Source organism: Seriola dumerili, unplaced genomic scaffold (assembly GCF_002260705.1).
Source record: "Seriola dumerili isolate Sdu_G_001 unplaced genomic scaffold, Sdu_1.0 BDQW01000432.1, whole genome shotgun sequence".
Lineage (NCBI taxonomy): Eukaryota > Metazoa > Chordata > Actinopteri > Carangiformes > Carangidae > Seriola > Seriola dumerili.
This window is the reverse complement of record NW_019174687.1, coordinates 125523-150378: the sequence shown is the minus strand read 5'-3', so window position 1 is coordinate 150378 and position 24856 is coordinate 125523. Positions and strand designations below refer to the sequence as shown.

General features: G+C 39.4%; 1 protein-coding gene across 2 annotated transcripts in view; it reads right to left on the bottom strand.

Moving 5' to 3' along the window:
* tox (thymocyte selection associated high mobility group box) overlaps nt 1-21583 on the bottom strand; it is a 59107-nt gene extending 37524 nt beyond the window's left edge. For both annotated transcript variants that reach the window (XM_022761828.1, XM_022761827.1), the window contains exons 1-2: nt 21000-21583; nt 1529-1594 (exon numbers count right to left, since the gene is read on the bottom strand). In XM_022761828.1, coding sequence (XP_022617549.1) covers nt 1529-1594; nt 21000-21104 — 171 coding nt within the window. In that variant the 5' untranslated portion in view covers nt 21105-21583. The remainder of the gene's footprint in view (nt 1-1528; nt 1595-20999) is intronic.
* Between the last annotated feature and the right edge of the window lie 3273 nt (nt 21584-24856).

Below are 24856 nucleotides of genomic sequence, written 5' to 3'. Positions count from 1 at the left end.
ATTCCTTTCACACTCCATGATCAGAAAGTCACATTTCCTCCTACTCCTCCCATATTACCTGTTTCAGTAGTCATAAGGACAGATTTTCCTGAAACATTTCCTGGTGCATTGCCACCCAGTGCTTAAAAGCTCCCACCTAAATAGTACTCCTCCTAACCTCTTTCACAGAGGCCTCTGCCTTCCCCCAGCTATTCATTGACTCTTCCTCGGTCACTGTCCTAAAAACCTGTCATGGTAGCTCCACACTCTTATACTAAACCCAAAACCACAATCAGTGTAATTTAACTGATCTAAAAATAGTCAAGTCTTTTTTTTTTTGTTTTGTTTTGTTTTGTTTTTTTATAAACACATTGTTCGTGTAAAAGTCAATAGACAAAAAAAAATTTATAAATTAAAGGTCAGTCATTTAACTCAAAATTCCTCCCTGACTGTCCTTTGCTCTTGTGTGTCTTTAACAGCCTCTCATTATCAGATTTGAGGTATAGGCTTGTGTAATATATTATTTCTGCACTTCTCTATGAGGCAATATAACTAAATAAGAATTAAGTGTAGTTAAACAATGGTTAAATTAAAATAGCCCCCACGTAGGAAGGTTAAGTGTATGTATGTTAAATTTAGGCCAGCTCAACATACTAAGCCCTTGACCCCTTATCAAGAATACTAATACTTTGGAAAATGTATAACCATATACTGTTGGTAGGCTCAAAAAGTTCAGACCCGCTCAGCCTAATAAGTCATAACCCATTGTGAAAACAATAATAATTACAGAACGTGCCATTAAAATTTTAACATAGGTAATAACCTACGGCCCGGGCTATTCTTTCATGGTCACCTGCTGGAGGATATTGTTAGAGTCCCCCTTCATGCTTGTATGACACTCTTAGCTTGGCTGAATATAGAAGTATATCTGTCGCGTAGCTCCTGGCTGATGTGAACGCAGCTTGGCGCCTGACCACTTCAGGTGGGAGGTCTCTTACAAGAACATAAATTGATTATTTCCATTTTAAAGGCTTTAAAAATAAATAGTGGATTGATTGAAAATATATTATTAGTTTAATGAATGTTTCTGTTTCTATGCAAACATCCTAAATAAAGAAACCACTATCCATGCATAATTCTATATAATAATTAATTTTACATCAATAATAATCCAATAGTAAATATAACATCTTTTGGTTCTTCTACACTTCTGTAAGTATAATAGTGATAAGACAATATAAAGGAATTTCCCGCTAAAATCTTGAGCATGAATAATGGATTTGAAATGTGTGCATAAAAGTGATGATTTTTTTTGTGCACACAAGATGTGTATACTTGCATCAAATTGTTTCACATTAATAGGTAAATGTTTGAAGAGTTCTTTAACAGGATGTAGAATATCCAATGTTACAGCAGAACCACAAGACATTTGTTCCATTTAGAATGGATGCAATTTAAAAACAAGGAAATGTCAGAGCGACACCTTCACGCACTCAGTCCCTCACACACATACACACGTGCATGCATACTCACACACACACTATACTACCTGATTGGTTGAGGGGAAGTCAAGGCCTGCTTCTGGCATACTCCTGAACATGGCGTCCCCATCCAGCTGGAGGAAACAAAAGGCAACAGCAACAATGTCAATAATTTGTAACACAGCCAACACAGAACAGTCAATAAGGACACAATAAGTGGAGATGGAGGCAATAGATTACTGGGTAGCAGCCAGTCCACTCTCTGTGTGCCATCTCCTTCAGACACTGAAAATTCTACCACTGGCCTGAGTCATAAGTGGGAAAAGGTTGTGATCAGACTTACAGTGCCACGGCAAAGGTCTAACTACTTTTTTTAAATGAGATATTTCCATAAATTGGCAAACATTTCCAAAATGCTTTCACTTTGTCATAATGGGTTATTGAGTGTAGACTGATACAAATTTTAAATTAAATCTATAACACAGTACATACACAAATACATCTAATGTTGTTAAGTAGTCAGGTGTTTCTGTGTTTCACTTACAGTGGGACTAGTATTGTATGGGGACCATAACTAATTAATAACTGACTTTCCCCAGTGAGGATAATAAAAACACTGACAGGTTTGAAGAATATTAGGTATGGGGGATATTGACCAAAAATCATATCTATGTATATTGAGGCTGAATGGCAATAAGCTATAGATATCTCTGTATCTTCTCTCTCTGAAGTTTCTCTGAAGTGGCCTAAATGTTCAGACAAGCACTTTTATTAAAACACGCTGATAAAATGCGAAGACAGTGTTTCCTTCCCTGTTTGGAAATATACAGCTATATTAAATAAAAATAGACCTATCTCTAAGAATGCTCATTCAGTAACAATAGCAAACTGATTTAAATACAGTACAATTAGAGGATTTCCTCTCCTGCTTAAACCCACTTATAATCATGACTAAAACTATGTGTACGCACAAAATCAGAAAGATACATACATATTCTTTTTGTTAGAATTATAAAGACATGTGTTTGCATGGTTAAGCTTTATTAATCTTACTTACTGAGAAATTGAGCACACGTGCACAAGCCTCATTTCCACTCCCACAATTAGCCATAACTGGATGAAGACACGCCTTTAATCAAACAGTTTGCATAGAAAAACACTGTTTCCACCACAACTTATCAGACACAGAGAAATGAGAAAGAAGCATAATTTCACCAATAGTGAAAGGTGTGACGATGATAGTGAATAGTGAAGGGTGATAGTGAGAGGTAAAAGTGTTCAGCAGTTTACTTTAGAACAATCACTCTAATGTAAAGTCCTGTTTTACTCTGAACTATTGGGACTACAGACATCTTAATGAGGCTCCACACAGGCTCCAAAACTGCGATTAGTAAATATTACTATTAATATCACAATAAATAATAAGGAGATTAAATGATTATAAAGGGAACATTGAGCATTGTGATGGCCGCACAAGGAATGATGGTAACTCTTTTCATTTGTTTATCTACTTTAAGAGTCTTTCTTTCTTAGCAAAAACCACATATGCAAACAGATAAAAAAAATTATACACAGGCGTTGGTTTGGTTTGGTTTTATTAGCAATACTTGACAGCATGGTTATCTATTTGGCATGGACACATTTATTTAACTTTTTTGTCAATTTAGTTGAATTAGTTTAATAAATTTAAGTTGTTTGTCATGGTATTAAATTAATTAAGTTTTCTTTGAGTTACCAGTTCCTGGGGGTTGCTGCTGGAGTGGCCGGGCTGGCCACCAAAAGGAGTCCTAGCTCCATCAAGCCTGCTTTAACGGGGACTGATTGCTAATTGGACTGCACCATGTTCCTCCAGCATCATGGGAGGGGGCAGTGTCTTTATTAGGGCCCAAGCACCGAAGGGTGCGAGGACCCTATGGAAACTGTAGGTAGGGCCTGAGCACCGACAAGCAGTGCAAGGACTAATATACTGTATATAAAGGTAGGCTACGAGTTTGAGTTGGTGTGTGCACTGCACTGTCTGTCAATACCAGGGCTCAGTACCCATCCCTACTCATATGCTCATATTCAGTGATACTGATAGCGCCCCCTTTTGGAAACAAGAAGTGTCATGTTTTACACCATGATATACTGCTCATAGCAGGTTGATCGAATCTTGATCCAAACATGGTCGGGAAATGCTTAACAACTTGATGATGCACCGTAGTCAAAACTGTGACTTTTTGTGGAACAGCATGCCTGTGGTGGCGTGATGAATTTTGATCCTTCGCCATGAAAATTCAACTCACTATAACTCCAGCATGCATTGTCCAAACAGCCCCATAATTTTTAAATGTGATAAGAGCCCTGCCCTGAACAGACCTATATGTCCATATTTAGTAATACTCATAGCGCCACCTCATGGCACCATGTGATATTATGATTTACTTTTCATTTATTATTCCTAGTGAATTGACTTGGTGCTCAAAAAAAGGTCAGAAAATTTTTTTTCAAGATGCTGATGTCAATATTGAGTTTTCACTGAAGGGCGCAATTCAAAGATCATTGTTGGTTCATTCTCATCTTCAGAACCGTGCAATGCTACATTGCAGAGCACATCTACATGTTCAGATTTAGTAATACTCATAGTGCCACCTAATGGAAATATAGGAAGTGGTTATAACTCTATGATACTTTGTCCAATCTTCCCCAGATTTTACATGTTTGATGACAGTCTCACACTGAAGACATCTGCATACTAATATAACACTATAGTCACAGCGCCACCTACTGAAAATAGGATGTAACTCTTATGTGAAAAACCTTTAAATCTTTCCCACTGCCACACAGTCTGTTCAATAAATCTTAACCTGTGAGCGCAGTGTCCAGTGGTCGTTACGATGTGCAACTGCTACAAATGGCATGCTGCGAGCCCCCTCACGTTGTGCAGGAGTGCAAGGGCCTGATCTACACTGCTTGCAGCTTTAATTTGTTTAGTATTTTTCCTCAGTTGATATGGTATAGCACTATGCTGACATGTTTTGTCATTATCGTAGTTTGTTTAAAAGGTTATGTTTTGGCCTATCCCTGCGTGTATCTGAATGGCCTGATCAGCCACTATATATGTTCTCCCCTTTGTTTCAGTCAGCAGGTCAGTTTTGTGCTGTTAAGTTCGCTTCAGTTAGTATTTCAGTTTGGTTCGGTTGCATTGACGTTTTTATGGGCCCTGAATTATAGTTTTTAAGCATTTTTTGACATTGCTTTTCCTTTTTGTAAAAAAAAAAAAAAAATGGATATCAATTTTCCAAAGATCTGTGTCTCTGTGGTCTATCTGCTGTATACTATTATAATATTTCTGTTTATGAATTGTAAAGTTGTCATTGCTCTGTAAATGGAAAAACTTATAATGATGATAATTAAGGAAGCTCTGTGAAGTTGGTTATTTTATTTTATGTTAAATTATGTGTGAGGGCTGCTCGATTATGGCAAAAATCATAATCACGATTATTTTGATCAATATTGAGATCACGATTATTCAACATGACTTCTCATTGACTTTGGGGAAAAAAGTGATTTCAAAACAAAAAGCAATGTAGTTTGTCCTGTTATACACAATATAAGTTAAAGATATCTGAGATACCTGAGATCACCTGTGTTTCTGTCCTCTCATGAAAAAGACTGAACCACACTTCAAAATGATTAGTTGTCTCCAAAGACAATAAGAGCAGGGTCTGTGTGTGTGTTGCATGGTGCTCCAAGGTGTGTGAGAGCGCTACCCCACCCCTCACACAAAGGGTCAGAGAGAGAGATGCAGATGAACTTCTGCGTAGGAAACAGCAAAAATGCATCATCATCAGAAACGGAGTTTGTGAATATGCAAGAGAACTGTTGCAATAACAAATACGAAATCTATTTTCCTAATTTCTTCAGTAACGAGAGTGGAACCGATAACATCGGATGGTTTTTGTAGCGGGGATGAAATTTGTTGTGAAACAGAATGTAGCACAATAATCGTTTTCTCTCGATTATCTTGTTTCTATAATCGTTGGAGGCCAAAATCATAATCGACAGTAAAATTCAGTTAATTGCCCAGCCCTTTTATGTGTCTTGGCTTATTTTGTATTTTCACTTCACGGTAATTTGGATCACTCTGGAAAACTGCACACGCATGGTCACAGGAATGTATGAGGTGACAAATTCTGTGTTTATAAATACCAATTTATGTCAAGGGAATGGCAGACACATGGTTTTTGTGTGTACATATCACTGCATCTGGCCTCAGATCTTCAGCATTTCCCACAGATTGAAAATTCACTTGTGGTGGTTTGTGGCGTGAGACTGATGTGTACGCAGAGACTTGTGCAGTTTAGAACAGAAAAGTGTAACCCATCTTATTTTTTGTAGCTACAATTTACCAATGTTCTCCAAATTCCTCAAATACAGGCTTTTAGCAGATGTTAGCTAAGCAGCTGTGCATTGAGAAGGCTCTAGTCCCTACTCAGTTACTGCAGAGCACGCAACTCAGACAGGTGTGTGGCCTGTGCATAGGAAACACTGGGTTTTCTTCAGCAGTGTGAACTGGCACTGTGTCTCCCTCCATGTTGCAGAACATTTGAGCGAGTGGGGCTGACAGAGGGAAAGTGGGGGCAGGGCTGTGCGGAGAGTGCGAGAGAGGAAAGGTAAACGGTATTGTTCTACCTCAAAAAATCAAAATACACTGCTCAGCCCTCGATATTGTGGAGTAAAACAAATTCCAGCTGGAATCACAGAGAGAACCTCACCGTGGTGCATTGTCTACATAGGATGTCAGACAATTCAATAACAAATCACACACAAGAGATCACAAGAATTCAGTTCACATAGATTAAACTAGTTCACATTCACAGTTCCCAATTCTGAAGTTCACAGTCCCAAAAAATGATCTAGTTCACATTTATTTCTTGTGTATTTTTTTTATGAGATCCTGTTCTTTTTCAGAAGAACCTCCTCCTGCCTGTCCATCCCCAGCCCCCAGTCATTGCAGAAAAGACCCCACAAACAATGAGCTCTCTCCTTAAATGTCTGGGGTGGTTAAGATTGAGAGACAGAGTCTTGTCACCTGGTGGTCGGCCTTCTCCCAAGAGTCTGGAGCACAATCACTACAGGGACAGTATGTATGTTATGTCATATCACGAAATAAAAAGTATGCTTTATAAACCCGACTTATTAACCGACTTCTGTTACTGTTTTCTCTTTTCACTGTACCACTTTCAGACATCAGACCTAGGTATGATGCAAGTGTATCAGGTCTACGCAGTACCAAACCATTTGAATTACATCAAATGGTTTACCATAAAAGTTTCAGTTTCACCTCTCTGTCTATCCATCTACACTCTCTCTCTTTTTTCTTCCTCTCTCTCTCTCTATGTCTGTAGGTCGGTTAAATTAAATGAATACATTAGCATCATTTAATTAATTTCGTTCTGACCCATTCGGATATAAGGTCACTGCATATTTCAGTGTATACTGCATGAAATAAGATTTGCTCAAGCTTTTTTGTTGCAATCTGTTCAACACAATACTGAACATGAAGGATGTACATGAGACCAACAGTATATCCATACATTAGAATGTAATGCTGACTAAACAGAGATATTCTGACAAGAGAAACAACCAGATAAAAAACATCATTCATCAGCTGTCTATTGCAGTTCTACACTTTTTTTTTCTTCAGATTACATCATAACCCCTTCTACATTTCCCTTTAAGGGCCAGTACACTCAAGTGCTTGCCAAATGGTCCAACCCTTTCTCCAAGAAATGTTGTTTATATACAACTAATTTGGAAAACTCTACACCCCCACTAGGAAAACAAAAGACTTGAATCCATAAAACATATTTAGTAACAATGGTGTCCTGGGTGCATAATCACAAACTTGGTTGACAAACACACAAACACAAGAACGTTTGAACAGGTGGGTAGAAGTAAAGCACCATCTCACGTACACATACACACAACCTCGCACACTCAATTACACACAGGTGCACAGGTGGACAGACAGGTGTAACTACCCTGTCCATTCACCAGCTGTTGGGTTTTATGCAAATAAGGTGTAGGTTTACCGAGTCAACAGAAAGCCAAAACACACACACACACACACACACACACACACACACACACACACACACACACAGAGTTTGCTGGCTTATAGAATTAATAGCTCATTTGAAATGCTTTACATGGAACAGTCCCACAAATGACAAAATAACAGCAGTAACTGGATGGATAGTGATTTCACTCATACCCATTATCCATCAAGGGCTTGTGTTTAACTGCCATTTGCCAATAGGCAACTGACCTGCAACGGACCAATTTAGGTGCGACCTGGGCATGTATTCTTCAAACTCCTGAAAATAACATTTTGGAGTTACGTGAATGGTAAAAGTTAAAAATCAATCACTATTACTTTGACTCACAAACCATTTATCAAATTATTTTGAATTAAAAATACTCCATCCAACCTCCCATTCTTAAAAACAAGCTGGAAGGGATGAGGGTGGATCCCTGCTTCACGTCCTGGATTGTGGATTAGACGACCACAGTACGTTAGGCTGGGTAACTGCGTCTCAGGGACAGTGATGAGCAGCACTGGGGCTCCACAGGGGACTGTTCTGGCTCCATTCCTGCTCACCCTGTATACGGCAGACTTTGAATACAACTCTGAGTCCTGCCACATCCAGAAATACTCAGATGATACAGCTATTGTGGTGCGTATCAGGAATGGCCAGGAAAAGGAGTACAGGGATCTGACGATGGCCTTCAGTGAATGGAGCGACAAGAACTGCCTCCTTCTGAACCGCTCCAAGACCAAGGAGATGGTCACGGACTTTCGGATGTGTAGGCCCACCCTTCAGCTAGTCAACATTCGAGGGAAGGACATTGAGGTGGTGCACACATATAAATACCTAGGTGTGCACCTGGGCAGTAAACTGGACTGGTCCCTGAACACGGATGCCATCTACTGGAAGGGACAGAGCCGGCTATTTTTCCTCAGGAAGCTCAGGCCCTTTGACATTTGCAGTGAAATGCTGCACATGTTTTATCAGTCAGTGGTGGCCAGTGTACTCTTTTATGCTGCAGTCTTCTGGGGCAACAGCATGTTAGACAGGAACACAAGGAGACTGGATAAGCTGGTCAAAAAGGCTGGGTCTGTGCTTGGCAGGAGTCTGGACTCACTCAGGACTGTTGTGGAGAGACGCATGCAATGTAAGATGGAGGCCATCTTGGACAATACCGGCATCCTCTCCACAACATTCTGGCAGGACAGAGAAGCAGCTACAGCTGCAGCAAACGTCTCATCTCACTGCGCTGCAGAACAGAGAGGTTCAGTAGATCCTTTGTTCCCACTGCCATCAAGCTATATAACACCTCAGCCAAAGGAAGTGGACTAATCAAATTATCTATCTATCTATCTATCTATCTATCTAGAGGTCTTCTGAACAGATTCTGAGGTGTGGTCCAGTGAAGGATTCCAGACAGCGTGGTTACATTTAGATTTACTCATGTGGCAGACGCTTTTATCCAAAGCGACTTGTGACCAACATCACTAAAGCTTCATTGCAGTAGGAGACCTTGGTGTAAGAAGTACTAAATCAGTTCAATACTGCGAAGTGCAAAGATATCAGATAAAGAAGTGCACAAAAGAGTATAGTACGAGCTAGTTAGGGATGGTACGGAGTTAGATGATTCTTCAAGAAATTCTTGAAGATATAGAGAGACATTCCTGCATTATTAGCTTGTTGCACCATCAGACAGACAGTCTTGTGTGCAGGGATGGTGTTGACAGACCACACGCCTTGGAGGAACACAGTGGCTGAGAAGGAGCATAAGGCTGAATGATTGAGTTCAAGTAGCTGGAGCAGGCCCACTCTGAAGGCACTATTAGTTACTGAATCTGATTCGGGTGACCGTGGGTAGCCAGTGGAGGTCAATGAGCAGTGGACACTCCACACAAATAGGTAGAGATTCACAAATATATTTCTAATGAAAAATTCTCAATTCACACACAAATTTTGATATACAAGTTATAAATTGGGGGCACATAGAGATTTACAAATACAAATCACTCTGAATTTATTTGTGGATTGTGTTTTACAAGACATGAGTCGTTTGACATTTAACATGTCACAGGCTCTCTGCATTTGTGAATTTTGTGTGAAACAGCAAAGCAGTCTCAAAGGGAACCACATGAATAAGTAGAGATTCACAGACAAGGTAACATTGAAAATGCTATGTTGACATACAAATGACGATATATGAGTCGTAAATTAGAGGCACAGACACACATTTACAGATACAAATCACTCTGCATTCATTTGTACATTGTGTTTTATGAGTTGCAGAGCTTGACATTTGTTTGTGAATAATTTTGGGTGTATGGTGTTTTAACACCATATGCTTCCTCTCTTGGGCTCTGTTCAGACCTGGCTTTAATATGTGCCTCAGCTGATCTGATCTCAAGTGGACAGCTCAAAGTCAGTTCATACCTGGTATTAAAATGCATACATGGGTCTTGTGTTCAGATCTACCAGTCAACCATCTCTGTCCAGCTCCTTAACTGAAATAATCTCCATCCATACCTGAAACACCTGAAAACACATAGCACATAACCATTTATGTACACTGGGCATGTGCATGCCGGTGTTAACAGGAAGCAGATTGTCCAGTCAGCAGTCTCTCAACTGCAGTCAGTTGCTTGGTTGCAGAAAATACTATGAATGAGAAACAGCAAACAGGCAAAAGACCAGAGATTTCTTAGTATTATAAAATGCAGAATTTAATTTCACAAAGAACTGCTAGAAAACACAAGGCCAGCAGTGCTTGTAATCTGTTATCCATGTTGAATTCAACACTGGTAGACGAGGCTGATGCTGTTTGTTTTGTTCCAGAAAAGCGTCATGTGATAGGAGCAAATCGGCTGAACGTCAGCCAATTTCCTCTTTAAATTGGAAGGATCATGCAGACTTCCCCAAGTGTCTGTTTCAGCTTCCTCCTGAACCAATACCTATGTTACAGATAGAAACATGATGTATACACCACTATAATGACATTAAGAAATTCTATTCTATTCTTCTTTATGATGAAAGCTTGTTGATGCCCACTTAATGTTAATTAGAGAGAGAGAGAGAGAGAGAGAGAGAGAGAGAGAGATTCACATTATGTCTGTCATTGTGAAAATAATATAAACAAAGACCCAGGGCTAAATAAAGACCACAGTGTGGATAAGCTCCGACATTGTCGGTTCTGCTTTTTGTACATGAAAAATTAAGAAAATAGATTGGCGACATAAAAGTTCTCCCGCACATTTTATCTCACCAATTTCGTTTCTGATTGAGACATTTGTCTATGAATGATGCATTTCCCTGTTCTGTCCCCTGTCTCTGAGCTTGTGTGTGTGAGGGGCGGGGACAGCTATGTGTCATACGCTGGCGCACCATGCAGCACACACACACAGACCCTGCTCTTAGTGTCTATGGCAGAGAGAGATAAATGTTTGGAAGTGTGGGGAAGTCTTTTGCTCATAAGAGTGGAAACACGAGTCATCTCTGGAAACATCCAGTCAAAGTCTGTCACATACAGACTAAGAAATGTACAGTTTTTGGCCAACTAGTTCACAGTTCATCCATTATTGCGTCACTTGTGTTTTGTATGCTGCAGCCTGGAGCTCACACACGGAGTTAACTACTCGGGATCAACTGATATGGTTTTTTCAGGGCCGATACCGATTATCGGTAATCAAGGAGACTGATAACCCATATTTGGAACCAATATGTCAACACAACACTACTGCTGTATAAGGACACTCACTGAGGCGACCAGGTGTTTCTATTATGTTGTTCACCCCATTTATATGATGGTAAATAACAAAAACACCTCTGTATAATATAATACAGCTTCACACACTACATCCTCCATAAGGATCATACAGTTGAATTAACAACTGTCTAAAACAATTTTATTACAAACTGAGCATTATAACCTTCATGAAGGAGGATTTACTGCAGGACTGTCGTATTACTCTACATTAGTTTTAGCTAGATGCTCCTAATATACTGACAACTGAATGTATATATAATACTTATCCATTGTATGCACAGGCTGCAAAGAGCCTGACTGAAATTAATTGATTGATTTTGGTGTTGCTCTCACCTGTGAACTGATCTGATTCACCTGGCAATAGTTCTATCCTATATTATTATTATTATTATTATCACCAAATAAGAACCCCCCCCCCCCCCCTTCATTCACAGTACTTTTTAACTGATTTACTTTGTACTTTTATCTGAGAACATTTTTACACTGTAATTTTACTTGTACTGCAGTAAAATGTCTTTTCAGTAACTGTAGTTAGTGGCTGTTCATGTTCTGACATGCTGCAGTCAGTAGAGTGTCTCATCTCCAGTTGCATTAGTTTCTCATAATAGTAGTGTTTATTGATGCTCTATTTTGTCACAGGTAATGCTTCCTTTTTTCATCACAGTAACTAACTACCAGCTACACATTTAAACTTACACTAGTTTTGCTCCAGTATATAGAACTCTCTGCTCCTTTTGGCGACTTTCACTAATTCAGCAGTTGTGTACATACTATTCAGATCAGCTAGTTACTTTAGCTTAGCAGTAAGCCCTAGCGTCTCTCTCTCTCTCTCTCTCTCTCGGTGTGTCTTGAACCAACAGATGAACCTCTTCATCAGAGTGTGGTGTTGTTGTAACTTCAGTGTACAGGATTGTGATATTTATTACAACTTCAGCAATGTCTGCTGTCCTTAGACACACAGCTCCACTCTTTAACCGGAGCTGCTCCCCTCTTTTACCACCAATAATTGGCCAGGCCGATAATCAGTCAATCCTACATTATACTAACATGAGTTAATGATGAAAAGTAAACATTAGCCAGCTGATTGTTACAGGTGTGTTTTTAAATTCATATATATATATATATTCATATGCATAGTCTGAACTGTCGTTCAGAAATTCAATTTCAGGTCTGGGGTGGGTGGATGGGGGGAGACGTGGGGTTAATGGGTTGAGGTTAATTGAGTGCATATGAGAAAATAAGCAATGTTAATATTGTTCTTTATTTCTTTTTTTCTATTACAAAATGCCAAAATGTACCAAAAAGAGTACCGTTAAACTACTGAACCGATATGTGATATCGATAAAAGTAGTATTACGTTAAAGTCTTAACGATACCATCCCTAGTATTGATCCTGACACTGTAAATCATTTTACGTTTTTCAACTTAGAAATGTCAGTTCTCCTGCTGCCTTAAGTTCAAATTAACTGAAATTAAATAGTTAGTTCAATGCAATACAGCAACAACACATAAATGATCACACAGAATCAGCACTTCTCTACAACTATTTTAAAAAAACATTATAATGGAAGATTTATTTATTAATTTATAACCTTATTTTGGGGGAATCAGTCATACCAGTGATCATAAATGCACACCTCCAAATAAATAGATGGATTTAATCAGGCTGAAACAAGCAATTTTAAAGTTTGGATTTGAAGCCCCTGCTTTGTAGCATATGAGAGCAGTTAAAATCCAAGACTGACAATTCCCACTGTTTATACTGAACAGAAGGAGCAGATAAATCACAGGTTAGCAGCAAACATTTTTAAAGTCAAAGATAGTTTATGATGGCAGAAGGAAAAAGGGTAAACCGACATAAGTCCACACATTTCAAATGTGACAGATTTATTTCAATCTACCCACAGTAATTTGCACTTCACTACAACATTTATGACTGTATGATGAAGAACAAAAGCTGACTCTAACAACTCCTGTTGTAATGTCTCAGGAACCGATCCAATCTCTTCCACCACAAGTTAATTGATCTAAGCCATTCTAACTAATGAAGCACACACACATACACACAAAACAATGCAGCAATGATTGCATTATGTGATATTATTGCAATATGCTTGTTTTGGAAACAAAATTCTGATAATTAGTCTCTTCTGGCAGTGTTCTATTTCCATCCATCTGTTCCATTTGGCATCCCTCCACCAACCACGAGTCCCTCGTCGCTCCGTCCCCATGATTCAACCAACTGAAACACCTTCAGCCACATCGCTGCATAAGCAACAGTGCTATAAAACACCCAAACATCAGGGACTATCAGGGGTGGATGGGGGCTGAGATTAGTCTGGCAGGATGTTCTGTAGCAGGAATGACAGCCAACAAGGACAGACGGACACACAGATTGATTGGTTGTATTCTGAAAGATAATTAGATGTGATGCTTTGGGTTGTTAGAAAACAGTACGAGGAGACAATAGTAGTATGTGTTACTGAAAAAAAAACACTGGAAAGGGGCCAAAGGATATGATAATTAGATTACTAGACGTGCTGTATATCTTTTTAAATAGCTGTGACTGAATAACCAAAATACGGCTGAAAACCAATTCTTATTCATTTCTGTAATTCTGACCCAAGTCTGTGAGGGTTGTTATTTTGGCTGACACAACCTGAAGCAATGGAGCTACATATATTCTTCAGTTATTTATTATATTATGTCACAAAGTACATGGCAATTATAATATACGCAGTGGAGCACCTTATATACACACCACAAATAGAATCTAATTCTGTTGGAAACACTGAGTGATCACAATAGGTTAACTCAGCCAACTCATGTGGAGCAGATTTAATATTACAAGAACATAAGAGTATGTACCTCGCACATAAACACAAAGCCCAGCACAGAGGAAAGTACGGTGTGACGATAATAAAATGTCCCCCAAGGTGATTAAGAATCACAGCCTATTGGTGAATTCTGGGGTGGATGAGGGGTTTATGAAATGCTCTCTGCCCAGTAGCAGTGGTTGCAGCAGTTTCCTGTGTAGCAGCAGCACAGCAGAGCAAAAGAATGAGAAGAGGCTTCAATAGAACATCTTTCTGTAAAGACTGTGTTGGTTAAATGTTGCAGTGAGTACATCATGCATGGGTATAGTAGGCATACATTTGTCCTCTGGAACTTGCTTCTGCATTTAGCCAATTGTTATTCATTGTTTAGAAACAGACAGAATGGACAGACAGACAGACAGACAGACAGACAGACAGACAGACAGACAGACAGACAGACAGACAGACAGATACTTTATTTATCCCCTAAGCCAAAATAGCGAGTGTGTCCCGTTTTGCTCGCCTCTCTCTCTCTCTCTAACCTGAGTTAGATGACAAATACATTTTATGGCTATGTTAAAACAAAATCATCCTCACAAATAATGCATCTCTCTCATCGACTGAGAAACCAAACACAATGACATGTTCTGTCGGTCTGTTGATCTCCTTCGCTCTTAAATCACAAGCACAGCACCTGCAAGCATGGTTATATGCGATTATATACGTTAAACTGTGGCAGGGCAAATTAAATTTAATATTAATTTAATACTACAAACAATAAGGTACTACATTAATGGGAAAACAAGTCAAATTCATCTTGACATTTGCAAAGGCATGAACAATTAGCGATTGTTCTAATGATTGTTGATCACCGATATCATCGTCCATCAGCACAACCCTAGTGAGCGGCCATTAGGCTACTTCCTAGTTACAAATGAAAGCGATGTTTGAGGTCAATGAATGACAGGCGGATCTTTGCCTGCAGAGTTTGCATGTCACCTTAAATGGGGTCATCATTCAGCCTCTCAAAAATAATCCCACAATTCCTGCCTGACACAGGTTGTTTCGATATTTGATGAGATTTCACTTAAGTAGTAAAAATAAAGACGTTGCTGTTCATTGTGTTACGTTCGTAAGTCCAGCTAATTATCTTTTTGTTAAATATGCTCAGTTAGGTGAACCCCTGATGCTCTGCGTTGCCAGTTCCCTCTGAGTTTGACTATTAGGAGGCAGCCCTAGTATGTAAGCATCCAAAGACTGTCTCCAAAAATGTACATGAATTTGTGACAAGCCACACTTTTGTTTTTATCTGTAATTTTGGAGGCTCAGATCCCACCTAATAGGAATCCCACTACAATAAGCCTTTTTTCCCAGCAGACATGTTGACTTGTTGTAGTAGGAAAAGTGTAGGTGTGTTACTATCTCTGCTTCTCTACACTTTTAAAATCTAATCCAGTCCCCTGTGCAATTTCATTGTTTCTCTCCTTCACTCTGTTCTCTTGTTCTTTGCTAAGGCCAACTTCCCTCTTCCCTGTTCTCTCTTCCTCTCTATTTGCTTTAGAAATACCTCACCCAGCTTTCACAATCATCATGTTTACATTAGGCCCTCTCTCCCTCTCCCTGTCCCTCTTGCACCCAACCCTTCCTCTCTTGTACTCTATTTAATATTCCATGTTACAACTTATTCTCTTCTATTTGAAATTAATAACTCATATTCATGTCTGTGGATGCTCATGGGCAAAGTTACCCCATCAGAGCTCAGCATGGCTCATTCACCTCTGTACATCCATCCAGCCCTTCATGTCACTAAACTGTGCACAAGTATGACAAACAGAGACACTGAGGCAGCTGCCAGCCACAGAAACACCAAGTCTGACACTTTGATTATGACAAGGTGCTTTGTTAACAATTGTAGTAAAAAAAGAAAAGACACACAGAAAGAGAAAAACTGTGTTGCAGTTCATGCATCATTGTAGCAATAAAAATATGCACAGCCATCTGTTATTTAGGGCACAATCCAGCTGATGTCAAATCCTGTTATAAATAACACAAAGGTTGAAGTGGGACATTTTAAGATTCCATAAATCTTAAAAGATCAGAGAGTGATCCATTGGGTCAAAAAAGATTTACTGAAATGAATATATACCATATATGGGCATGTGTCCATATAGTGTTTTTCTCTGGCAGAAAAGCACTGGTAAAATGCTGGGAAGCACAGCATTTCAAAAACAGCTGGATTTCATTTCCCTGACAACAATATCTTGACAATATATCACCGCCATTGTATAATACATTTTGCGTTTTATTACTATTTGTTCGATATTGCTTTCCACCATGAAAACAGAAGCAGACTGACATTAGCTAGGTAGCTAACTTAACGCTATGTTAACAGAGGGTTGACTACACAACTAACATCAAGCTTAAAACGCGTATGGTGATAAAAGCATGACATTCACCTGCAACATTCAGTCTCTAGCTAATCTGCTGCTACAAATACGCTTTTCTGTCTTTGTTGTGATAGTTTTTGTCTGACATATCAAACAGCCAGAACAAGCTTCTCCTTTACTTTCTTGGTTATCAGGGGGACGAGTCCCAAATAATCTGATTGGTTGCCTGAAAAGGCGCTACAGTGAAATCACAAACACCTTTCTTTCAGAGATTTTCATCTCTAATCACTTGGAGTAGCAACCCAAAAAAGTCGGGGTGCTCTGAAAAAAACACTGGGTGCAGGATTTTTACTCTAGGCAGCCACATGCATCTGCGTACGGTCTCTCCTCATTAGGAACAATTGAAAAAATATGCTGGAACAAAATGCTATATGAACAGCCTGTTTTAAATAACCAACTGCCACAATAGAGCAGTGACAATAATTTGTCGATTTCTAAGGAGCTATTTTTAAGTTTTGGTATTTTGGTACATTTTTTTGCCACCAATACCAATAACGATCATCTATAAGTGAGATCGGCTGATCTACAGCCAACACCAATCATTTTTGGCATGCATTGCAGATGGCATACGTTATATCAGTCTCACCCACTTTGTAAAAGTTCCACACGGTTGACATGTTGTCTTGTTTTGGTAGCCTGTCGCACGCCGACGCATTGAACAAGATGGTGGGACTACACTACACAGAACACAGTGCTTCTCTCAGCTGCAGACACCAGAACATTAACCACAGGTCATCGGTTTTATGTGGATGAGAGACTAAAAGCATTAATCCTGATCTTCTGATCACATATTTTTAATGAAAATCAGTTGATCATGATCGGCGGGCGCTCAATCGGGGCATCCTTAGCAAAAACTGAAAGGATCAGAATACTTAGACACTGTAATTTCTCCACACACACCCTTGCTGTTCCCCAACACAGTAATATGATCTCTTCTATCAGGCCGAAAGAGCTGTGAATAAAAAGACACAGACAGAGAAATGTAGCACAAACCTTAGTGGCCCCGGCCCCACCCCCACTGCACTATGCCTCTTTATTTCTGTCTCTCTCTCTCTCTCTCTCTCTCTCATCTACATCATCCCTACCCCCAACAACCCTCCCACTACCTCTCACCAGTCCCTACCCCCAACCACACAGCTCTCTATCTACATCCCGTGCCTCTCTTTCTGAAACAAATATGCTCACTGACAACACAGTGCTTTGCTGTGAACAGAACATGTTAGATTCTGAGATTAAGAAGCAGGTTGTATACAGCACAGTTAGTTCACCCATTTACCATGTACACAGGACATAGTACATAACTATAATCTAGCTGATGAAGACATTAATGTGATATTCCATTCATGCTCAGTCAGCATGTACTGTGGTCAGATGTCAGACAGCTTCAGAACTTATAAGTAATGACTTCCTGTGTCCCAATTCCAAACTATACTACCTGTATACAGTAATCACTATATAATAACTGTCTGTTTTTTCAAATAATATACACAAAATCAACATTTGTGCACTGTCGCATTTTTATCAAACTGTATCTCTGGACTGACACTGCCAATGAAATGTTTCTACTAGTTTTGCTGTACTATCTCTGTTTCCTTTGAACCCTGCATTGTTGAACATAGAGTTTTAGACTTTTCTTTATTCAGCAGTGACCCCTGAAGGAGGTATACAGACAAAACAATACTGTTCAACAACAGGAAACTGAAGACATTCAACGTACCCAAAACCTGCTTAAAACTAGAACGTAGCTGGACCTTAGATAATGCAAAAGTCCATACAGTGTTGGCCATTAGGAAGACACCTGCTAGCTGAGGGTTTGAACCCCGGGTATTTGGGTAAAGTTATTTGTAACCACAACAACACGCTGTTGCTGGGAGGTTAAACAGAAGAAAACAAGCCTGTCAGTGGTTCTGTGAAGAAACCATTGTTGTGTGAGCAGGCAATAGGGCTGGGCAATACGACAAAAAATGTTATCATGATAAAAATATTCATATCAGTTGATATCAATAATTATTGATCATTTTTAATGACCTATATTTAATAAAGACCAGGTGAAAAGTAGTATGCTACTGTGTGAGTTATGTCCTTGTACCGTTTGGATGTTTTGTCATATGGTGTTGGTGCTGCACCTGAAGCTTGTATGCTCGCGAGATCTCTTCGTCTAGTGAGAGGAGTGGAAGGAGGGGGAGAGCCAAATGGCTGAATGCCTGCTGCCAACGGAGGCTCGAATACAACACAAAACCACCGTCACAAAACCACTGTCACCATGTAAACTATTGATAAAATATCGATAAAGCGCTTCAAAATATCGATATAGTATCACGTCATGAAAAAGCGCAATATTTTAGTGTATTGATATTTTCTTACACCCCTATAAATGATTAGCTGTTTGCATGTCACTTGTAGCACACTCCTTTACCAGGGGATATGATAGGCTGTTTATGAGCCAGGGAGGGAGCAAGCTTGGTGTTTGTGCACCCGAGAAACTATCGGACGTTCTAGTGAACAATTTTCTTATTGCTATTGATGAAGCGTCTGTCACTGGTACATATCCCTATCATCTTATCGCCATGGTCTAGGGAAGACTCAGACAACCAACCTAACCAACCAACCTAACCAGTGCTATTGGTATATTTTCAAACTAGATGTGGGATGAGACAATACAATTTATATCAATTTATTCTGATGCTGCATTACATCACTTGTTTCTTCCGTAAAGCTGTGCCAGCCACTCTCAAACTCTCTGTGCAACCCTGCCCCCACTCCTCGTCTGTTCACAAGTTCTACTAAAACATGGCGGGAGACACAGCACCGGTCTATGATGCTGAAAAAGAACCAGCATGTCCTGCAGTAACTGAGTGGGTAACACGTCGTGCCACAGACCACCACAAGTAAATTCTCAACCTGTGGGAAACACTGAAGACCTGGTTTGTAAAAAGGAAAACATCTATTTGGAGATGGTTCGGATTTAAAAGATCAGATAAGCAGTCTTGTTACTGGCAGTTTTGTGTTTTGTGTTCAAAAGAGAAGCAAAGAGATAAAGGCTAAAACTGGCTGACACTAGGCTGAATGTAAATATAATTCACAAGAGTTTTCAACTACATCTTCAATTTCACAAGGTTTTGGCCTAGTCTTATTTTTCAGTGAAAATTAAGTTTAAAAACTTCCAACTAAAATCATGGCTCATATAATCACAATATCTGTCAAAAATAATTGCAATATCACTCTACTTCCTACGTTTGGGTGGAAACACAGTAATACATGGTCCCTGGGTGTTTGAAAATGGCAATATTGTCCATTTCAATACTGTCATGGAAAAATTCTGCTCTGCAGTGTGGCATATATAAGCCCTAATAAACACCTTTAAAGTCTTTGTCCTGCACAATTGTCTGTGTGGTCCTGTGACAGCTTCCCTCAGAAGGGAGAGTGCTCTGCCCGCCTAAATGACAGACTGTGTGTGTGAGCTGTATATATTGTTCAGTCACTTATTTGTCACAAAGTAAGAATGCCGGTCAACTACCACCACAAATACAACCAGATTGTGTGGGAAAAACTGTGAAGATATCTATAACCTGCTGTGTCTGAACTGAGACAGAGGTCTCTGTACAGCATGACTGCAGCTCGCCACAATTTAACAGCATAAAATGTTTAATTGAGGTTAGTTAGGTGTATTTTGATATTATTTTAAAGTGAAAATAGTACATTTTGAAATAAAAGTGACAAGGGAATAATGTATATGTTTCAGTTTTGCTAAACTATGGTTGACGAGAGGTTAATAATCTTATACTACCTTCACTCATCTGCTGCACTTAAATAATTAAGCAATTCATCACTATTAATAAATAGATAGATAGATAGACAGATAGATAGATATGGAAGAAGTTTCTTACAGCAAGACACTCTGTAGTGAATCTGACCCTGACCTTGCTCTCTACGGAGAAAGACATCAGAGCTTCTCAGACAACAATTAACTATCACAAAACAGAAAGAATTCCAGTAAAGATCAAATATTTTGAGCATTCAAACACAGTTGTGCATGTTCTTCTCCACTTCTTGTACTTATAATGTGGAGCATATTGAAACGTAACTACCTTTTAGTTACCCGCAGTAACCAGTAGTTTTAGTTAAAGGTGTTTTTAAATCATGGACAACAAACTCAGAATTATATTACAACCTGTATATTATCTAGTAAGTGGATATGATCAAAAGAAATGAGGAACAGCTACTGAGGGGATATGGTTACCTTCAGTTAATTAACTTAATTTCATTTTCAAATTCAGTTTATTAGCTGTAGCCTACTAAAGCAATTAAATGGCACTTAATTGGCAGGGCAATAAAGATGAATACACAGTGAGATGCGATTGTTCAGGTAACACAAAGGTGACTTTCATGTCTAGACAATGGGAAACAGACGTAGCTTGTGTAGGTTTCTTTCTTTCCTTCCTTACCTTGTTGGGCCCAAAGGCCGGATCAGGGTAGGAGGGCTGCCCTAACCTGGTGTGGCTTGACACGGCCAGAGGCTGAGGAGGAGGTGGGTAAACTGTTACATCCATGGCTGAAAATACATCCACTTTTCCTATCGTCCAAGTTTCTGTCTTCTCTGTCCTCTGTGTATGTTGGAAACAACTAAAATAACCCGCTTTTGTCTTTACAAAGTTGTGAGATTTAGTGAGTCCCTGAGCGGAGAAACAACTACGATCCAATAAAACAAGCTTCTTTAGGAAAACAGATACAGGTTTGAAGCATATAAGTCGGTGAAGTGAGCATAAACCCAGCGTAAAGAATCAGTGAAGTTTAGGTCGATGCTCTCCCTCCACATCTGCTTTCATGCTCCAGTGGTCGCTGCTCTGAGTAGCAAACTTCCCGGTAAAAGCACTTCTTTGATACCTGACGTTAAAAGACAACGGTGCACTTTAAATATCATCGGTTTCCCTGTTAACTTTGTCTTTATCCAGTAGCGGTCCGTTGTTGTACCCTGTCTGTCTGTGGCTGGAAACCTGTGATAAATGATCCTCCACTGTTGCTGCTGCTGCCGCGCGTGTGCTCGGCGCTGCGGTTCCTCTAGACCACGCATACAAAGAGCTCCGTCATCAAGCCCGTAACAGTTAGTAACGAACCCGGAACTACATCTTCTCACAAAATAAAAGCTCAGATTCTGTCAAGAGAAAAAGAAGAGCTTTTAAAGAATAAATCAGACACACCTTATCCTAACCTTTATGTAATAAATACATTAACCACGATCACAAAAACAAAGCAGTGTATTGTTTAAAAGATTATTGTCGCAGGAAGCCGTACTGTATTTTGACAGTAGTCCATTTATTTCTACCTTGACAAGGATCCGGAGGGGCTTATCGGCAGAATGTGCTCTATCTAGAGATCCAGTCAGGTGTGTCTGTAGCCGACGTGAACATGGTTTGTGCGTTTCAATTACATACTCGTTCAAATGTTTCTTTAGCTTTTAACCTTTCACACTTTTCTTTCTTTATATTTAATTGTTATGATCTATTGTTCAGAAAGCATTTTCCTGTACAGTGTTTTGTGTATTAACGTTTTTGTTTATTTGTTAAATTTGAATCTGAATAAGTTGTCAATTTTGGCTAGTACATCTAGTACAATCTGATTTTTTTTTCTTTGTCAGAGATGAACCTGTGTTTTATATGAATCATCAAAAGTCAACATTCAACAGTAGTACCCAAACAGAAGTTTTCAGAGTGTCAAAAACTCAAAGTTGTTCATGGTTTTCAGTGAAAAATGGCCTGGCATTGCTTTTATTTTTAGTGCTTGGTAAAAAAAAAAAGAAAATGTAAAAAAGTGGCAGTTGTTGAACTTTCTTTCAGGCGAGGAGCTGCTCCCCATATTTGTGTCTCTGGTAAAGGCTAGAGTTAGAGTGGACTTCAGGACTTCAAGTTTCACTCTGATGAACAATGTTGATGAGTTTATTTATCAATGGAGTTTCATTTGAGCCAAATTTTCTGTGTTGTTGAAGCGGAACTTTACTGATCTGGTACCTATGTCCTGTGAGTTTTTTCCTGTTTACTGATAAATATAAGTGTTTTAAAAATCAAGTCTGTCTCTCACAGTCTCTCTTTCTCCCTTGCTCTCTCTCCCTCTCAATTCAATTCGATTTAATATGTGTAAGGAGACTGACTACAGCTGTCATGTGTTGTAGTGCTGATGTTCTCAGTGTCTGATCCCTCATGGTGGTCAGATAGTCTGCAGCTGTGCACTGTTTTTACAGCTAAATAACACTGAAGTTTATGTTGTGATTTTGTGGTACATGTCCAGTAGTTAATGTACTTGTCATTTTGTTGAGTTTGGTTGGTCCAGATAGTGTGAGGTGTGAGTGCTGAGGCCTGGGGCCAGTTGCACAAAACAAGTTTTCGTTAGTAATAATGTGTAAGATCATGCTACTTGCTCCACCTCCATAGAGGGGCAGCATTTCACCACTTTGCCCCTGTCCAGTTAATCATGTTGTTTTTTTTCCCCCATGTTCCTTATAATGTATTATTTATATGTGCATTTATTGTTCATAGTTAAAATTGTTGATAGCACTGAAACAAATTATTCGTACTTGTAGTACAAACAGTAAGTTTTTATTTACCTATAGAAATATGAAGGCAAGGGGATACTGCATGACACATGGGTGACAGGCTACAGCAGCATGAGGAAGGGATGATGGCATCATCACAAAGGCAGAATCAGAAAATAAGGTTTATTGCCAGGTAGGTTTTTACTTACAATATGGTGTTTGGTGCAGTATACAATAAAATATATTAACAGGAAATAACAATAAAAACTCAAAAAGATAAATATAAATATACATAGATACACATATTTAAAAAAAAATAAAACAATGAAAAAACTATGTACAAAAGTATTGACCAAACTCCTGCTGAGCAACAGATCACAGTATAGACAATATCTGTTATGTGCAGGGATAATACTCTGATGTGTTACTGTAATGTGGTTGTTGATGATTGATGAGGCCAGACGCAGAAGAAAAGGCTGGTGCTGGTCCATCACTGGGGATGACTGGACTGGAATTCTGGTCCCAATACAGACAAACATGTGATAGGACAATTAGTTTAGATCATACAAGTTCTTTATATTCAAACATATTAGGTCTTGGACAGATGGTTTGAAAGGGGAGTCAAGGAAGCCATCTATGTAAAAGTGGAGAGGCCATCGCTAAACAGGGGAGGGGGTCTGCGACACCATCTATCCCCCATCTACAATGTCGCCCTTTCATCGGTACCCAGGAGAGTCAACAACATAACCTCAGACGACTCTCAACGATCGTCATCCACCAGGGGCTCACCTGACCCTAACGACGGTCGTCCACATGAGACCACAACAATGGTCAGGTGAAACCAGTACTTTCACAGGTACTTTGGTGGACCCACCCACAAGAGGTTAAATACCTGGGTCCTACTCCACTTTCTTGGTCAGACTAGTGCGGACTAGAGAGACCAATACATAAGAACTGATGAAGCCGCTTGGATAAGAGGCGAAACGTCTTCCACAGACAAATACAAGTCCAGTAGCCTTTGATTTAATTTGAGAGAGAGATTAGGTCTGTTGTGTGCGTATAATAAATAGTGAGGATAGATATGAAGATGCTAAAATAAATACAGTATTAGGCAGTGGATCCTGAACCCACTGGTTCTGGATCAAACAGTCTCTTTGTCTTACTTGTAAAAGAAAAGTTACTGACGCATTGAGCTGGACAACAGCCACAGGAACAGACTATATACTACTACATCACTAAAACGTCTGTTGACATCATCAATTATACATTTATGCCACTTCAAGTGTTTGTCGGTACAGTTTGTCATTTGCACTAATGATACATTTCGCTACAGACCAACATTATATGTTACTCACTAGTCTAAAAGAAAAGATGCAGCTTGGCAGCAAACCACAGCTCTTTACTCACCCGGAGCTGTCTCCAGCAGGGGAAAAACACACCTGGATTCACCTTTAAGTACGCAACTTAAGTTTTAAGTTGAGGGAGCAACTTGTTGCACAGAAAAAGTTAGGGCATTTGCATTTGCAGTGACAATCCATGGAGATGGTTGATTTGCTGCCTAAAGCACTTGGGATACCTGTTATCACTTGTGGAACATTAAAGAAGTGCACCACTATCTCATCCTCATGTTGTTTTGACAGGAAATCCCCCATGTTGCAGTTAAGATACAGTCAGAGGAACCTTTTGTTTTTTGGTTTAGTTTTAGTTTGGTCGCTAAGGTCTTTTGTGCAACAAGTGACTTTAAGTGATTCCTTAAGAATAAGGTTAGGATAAGGA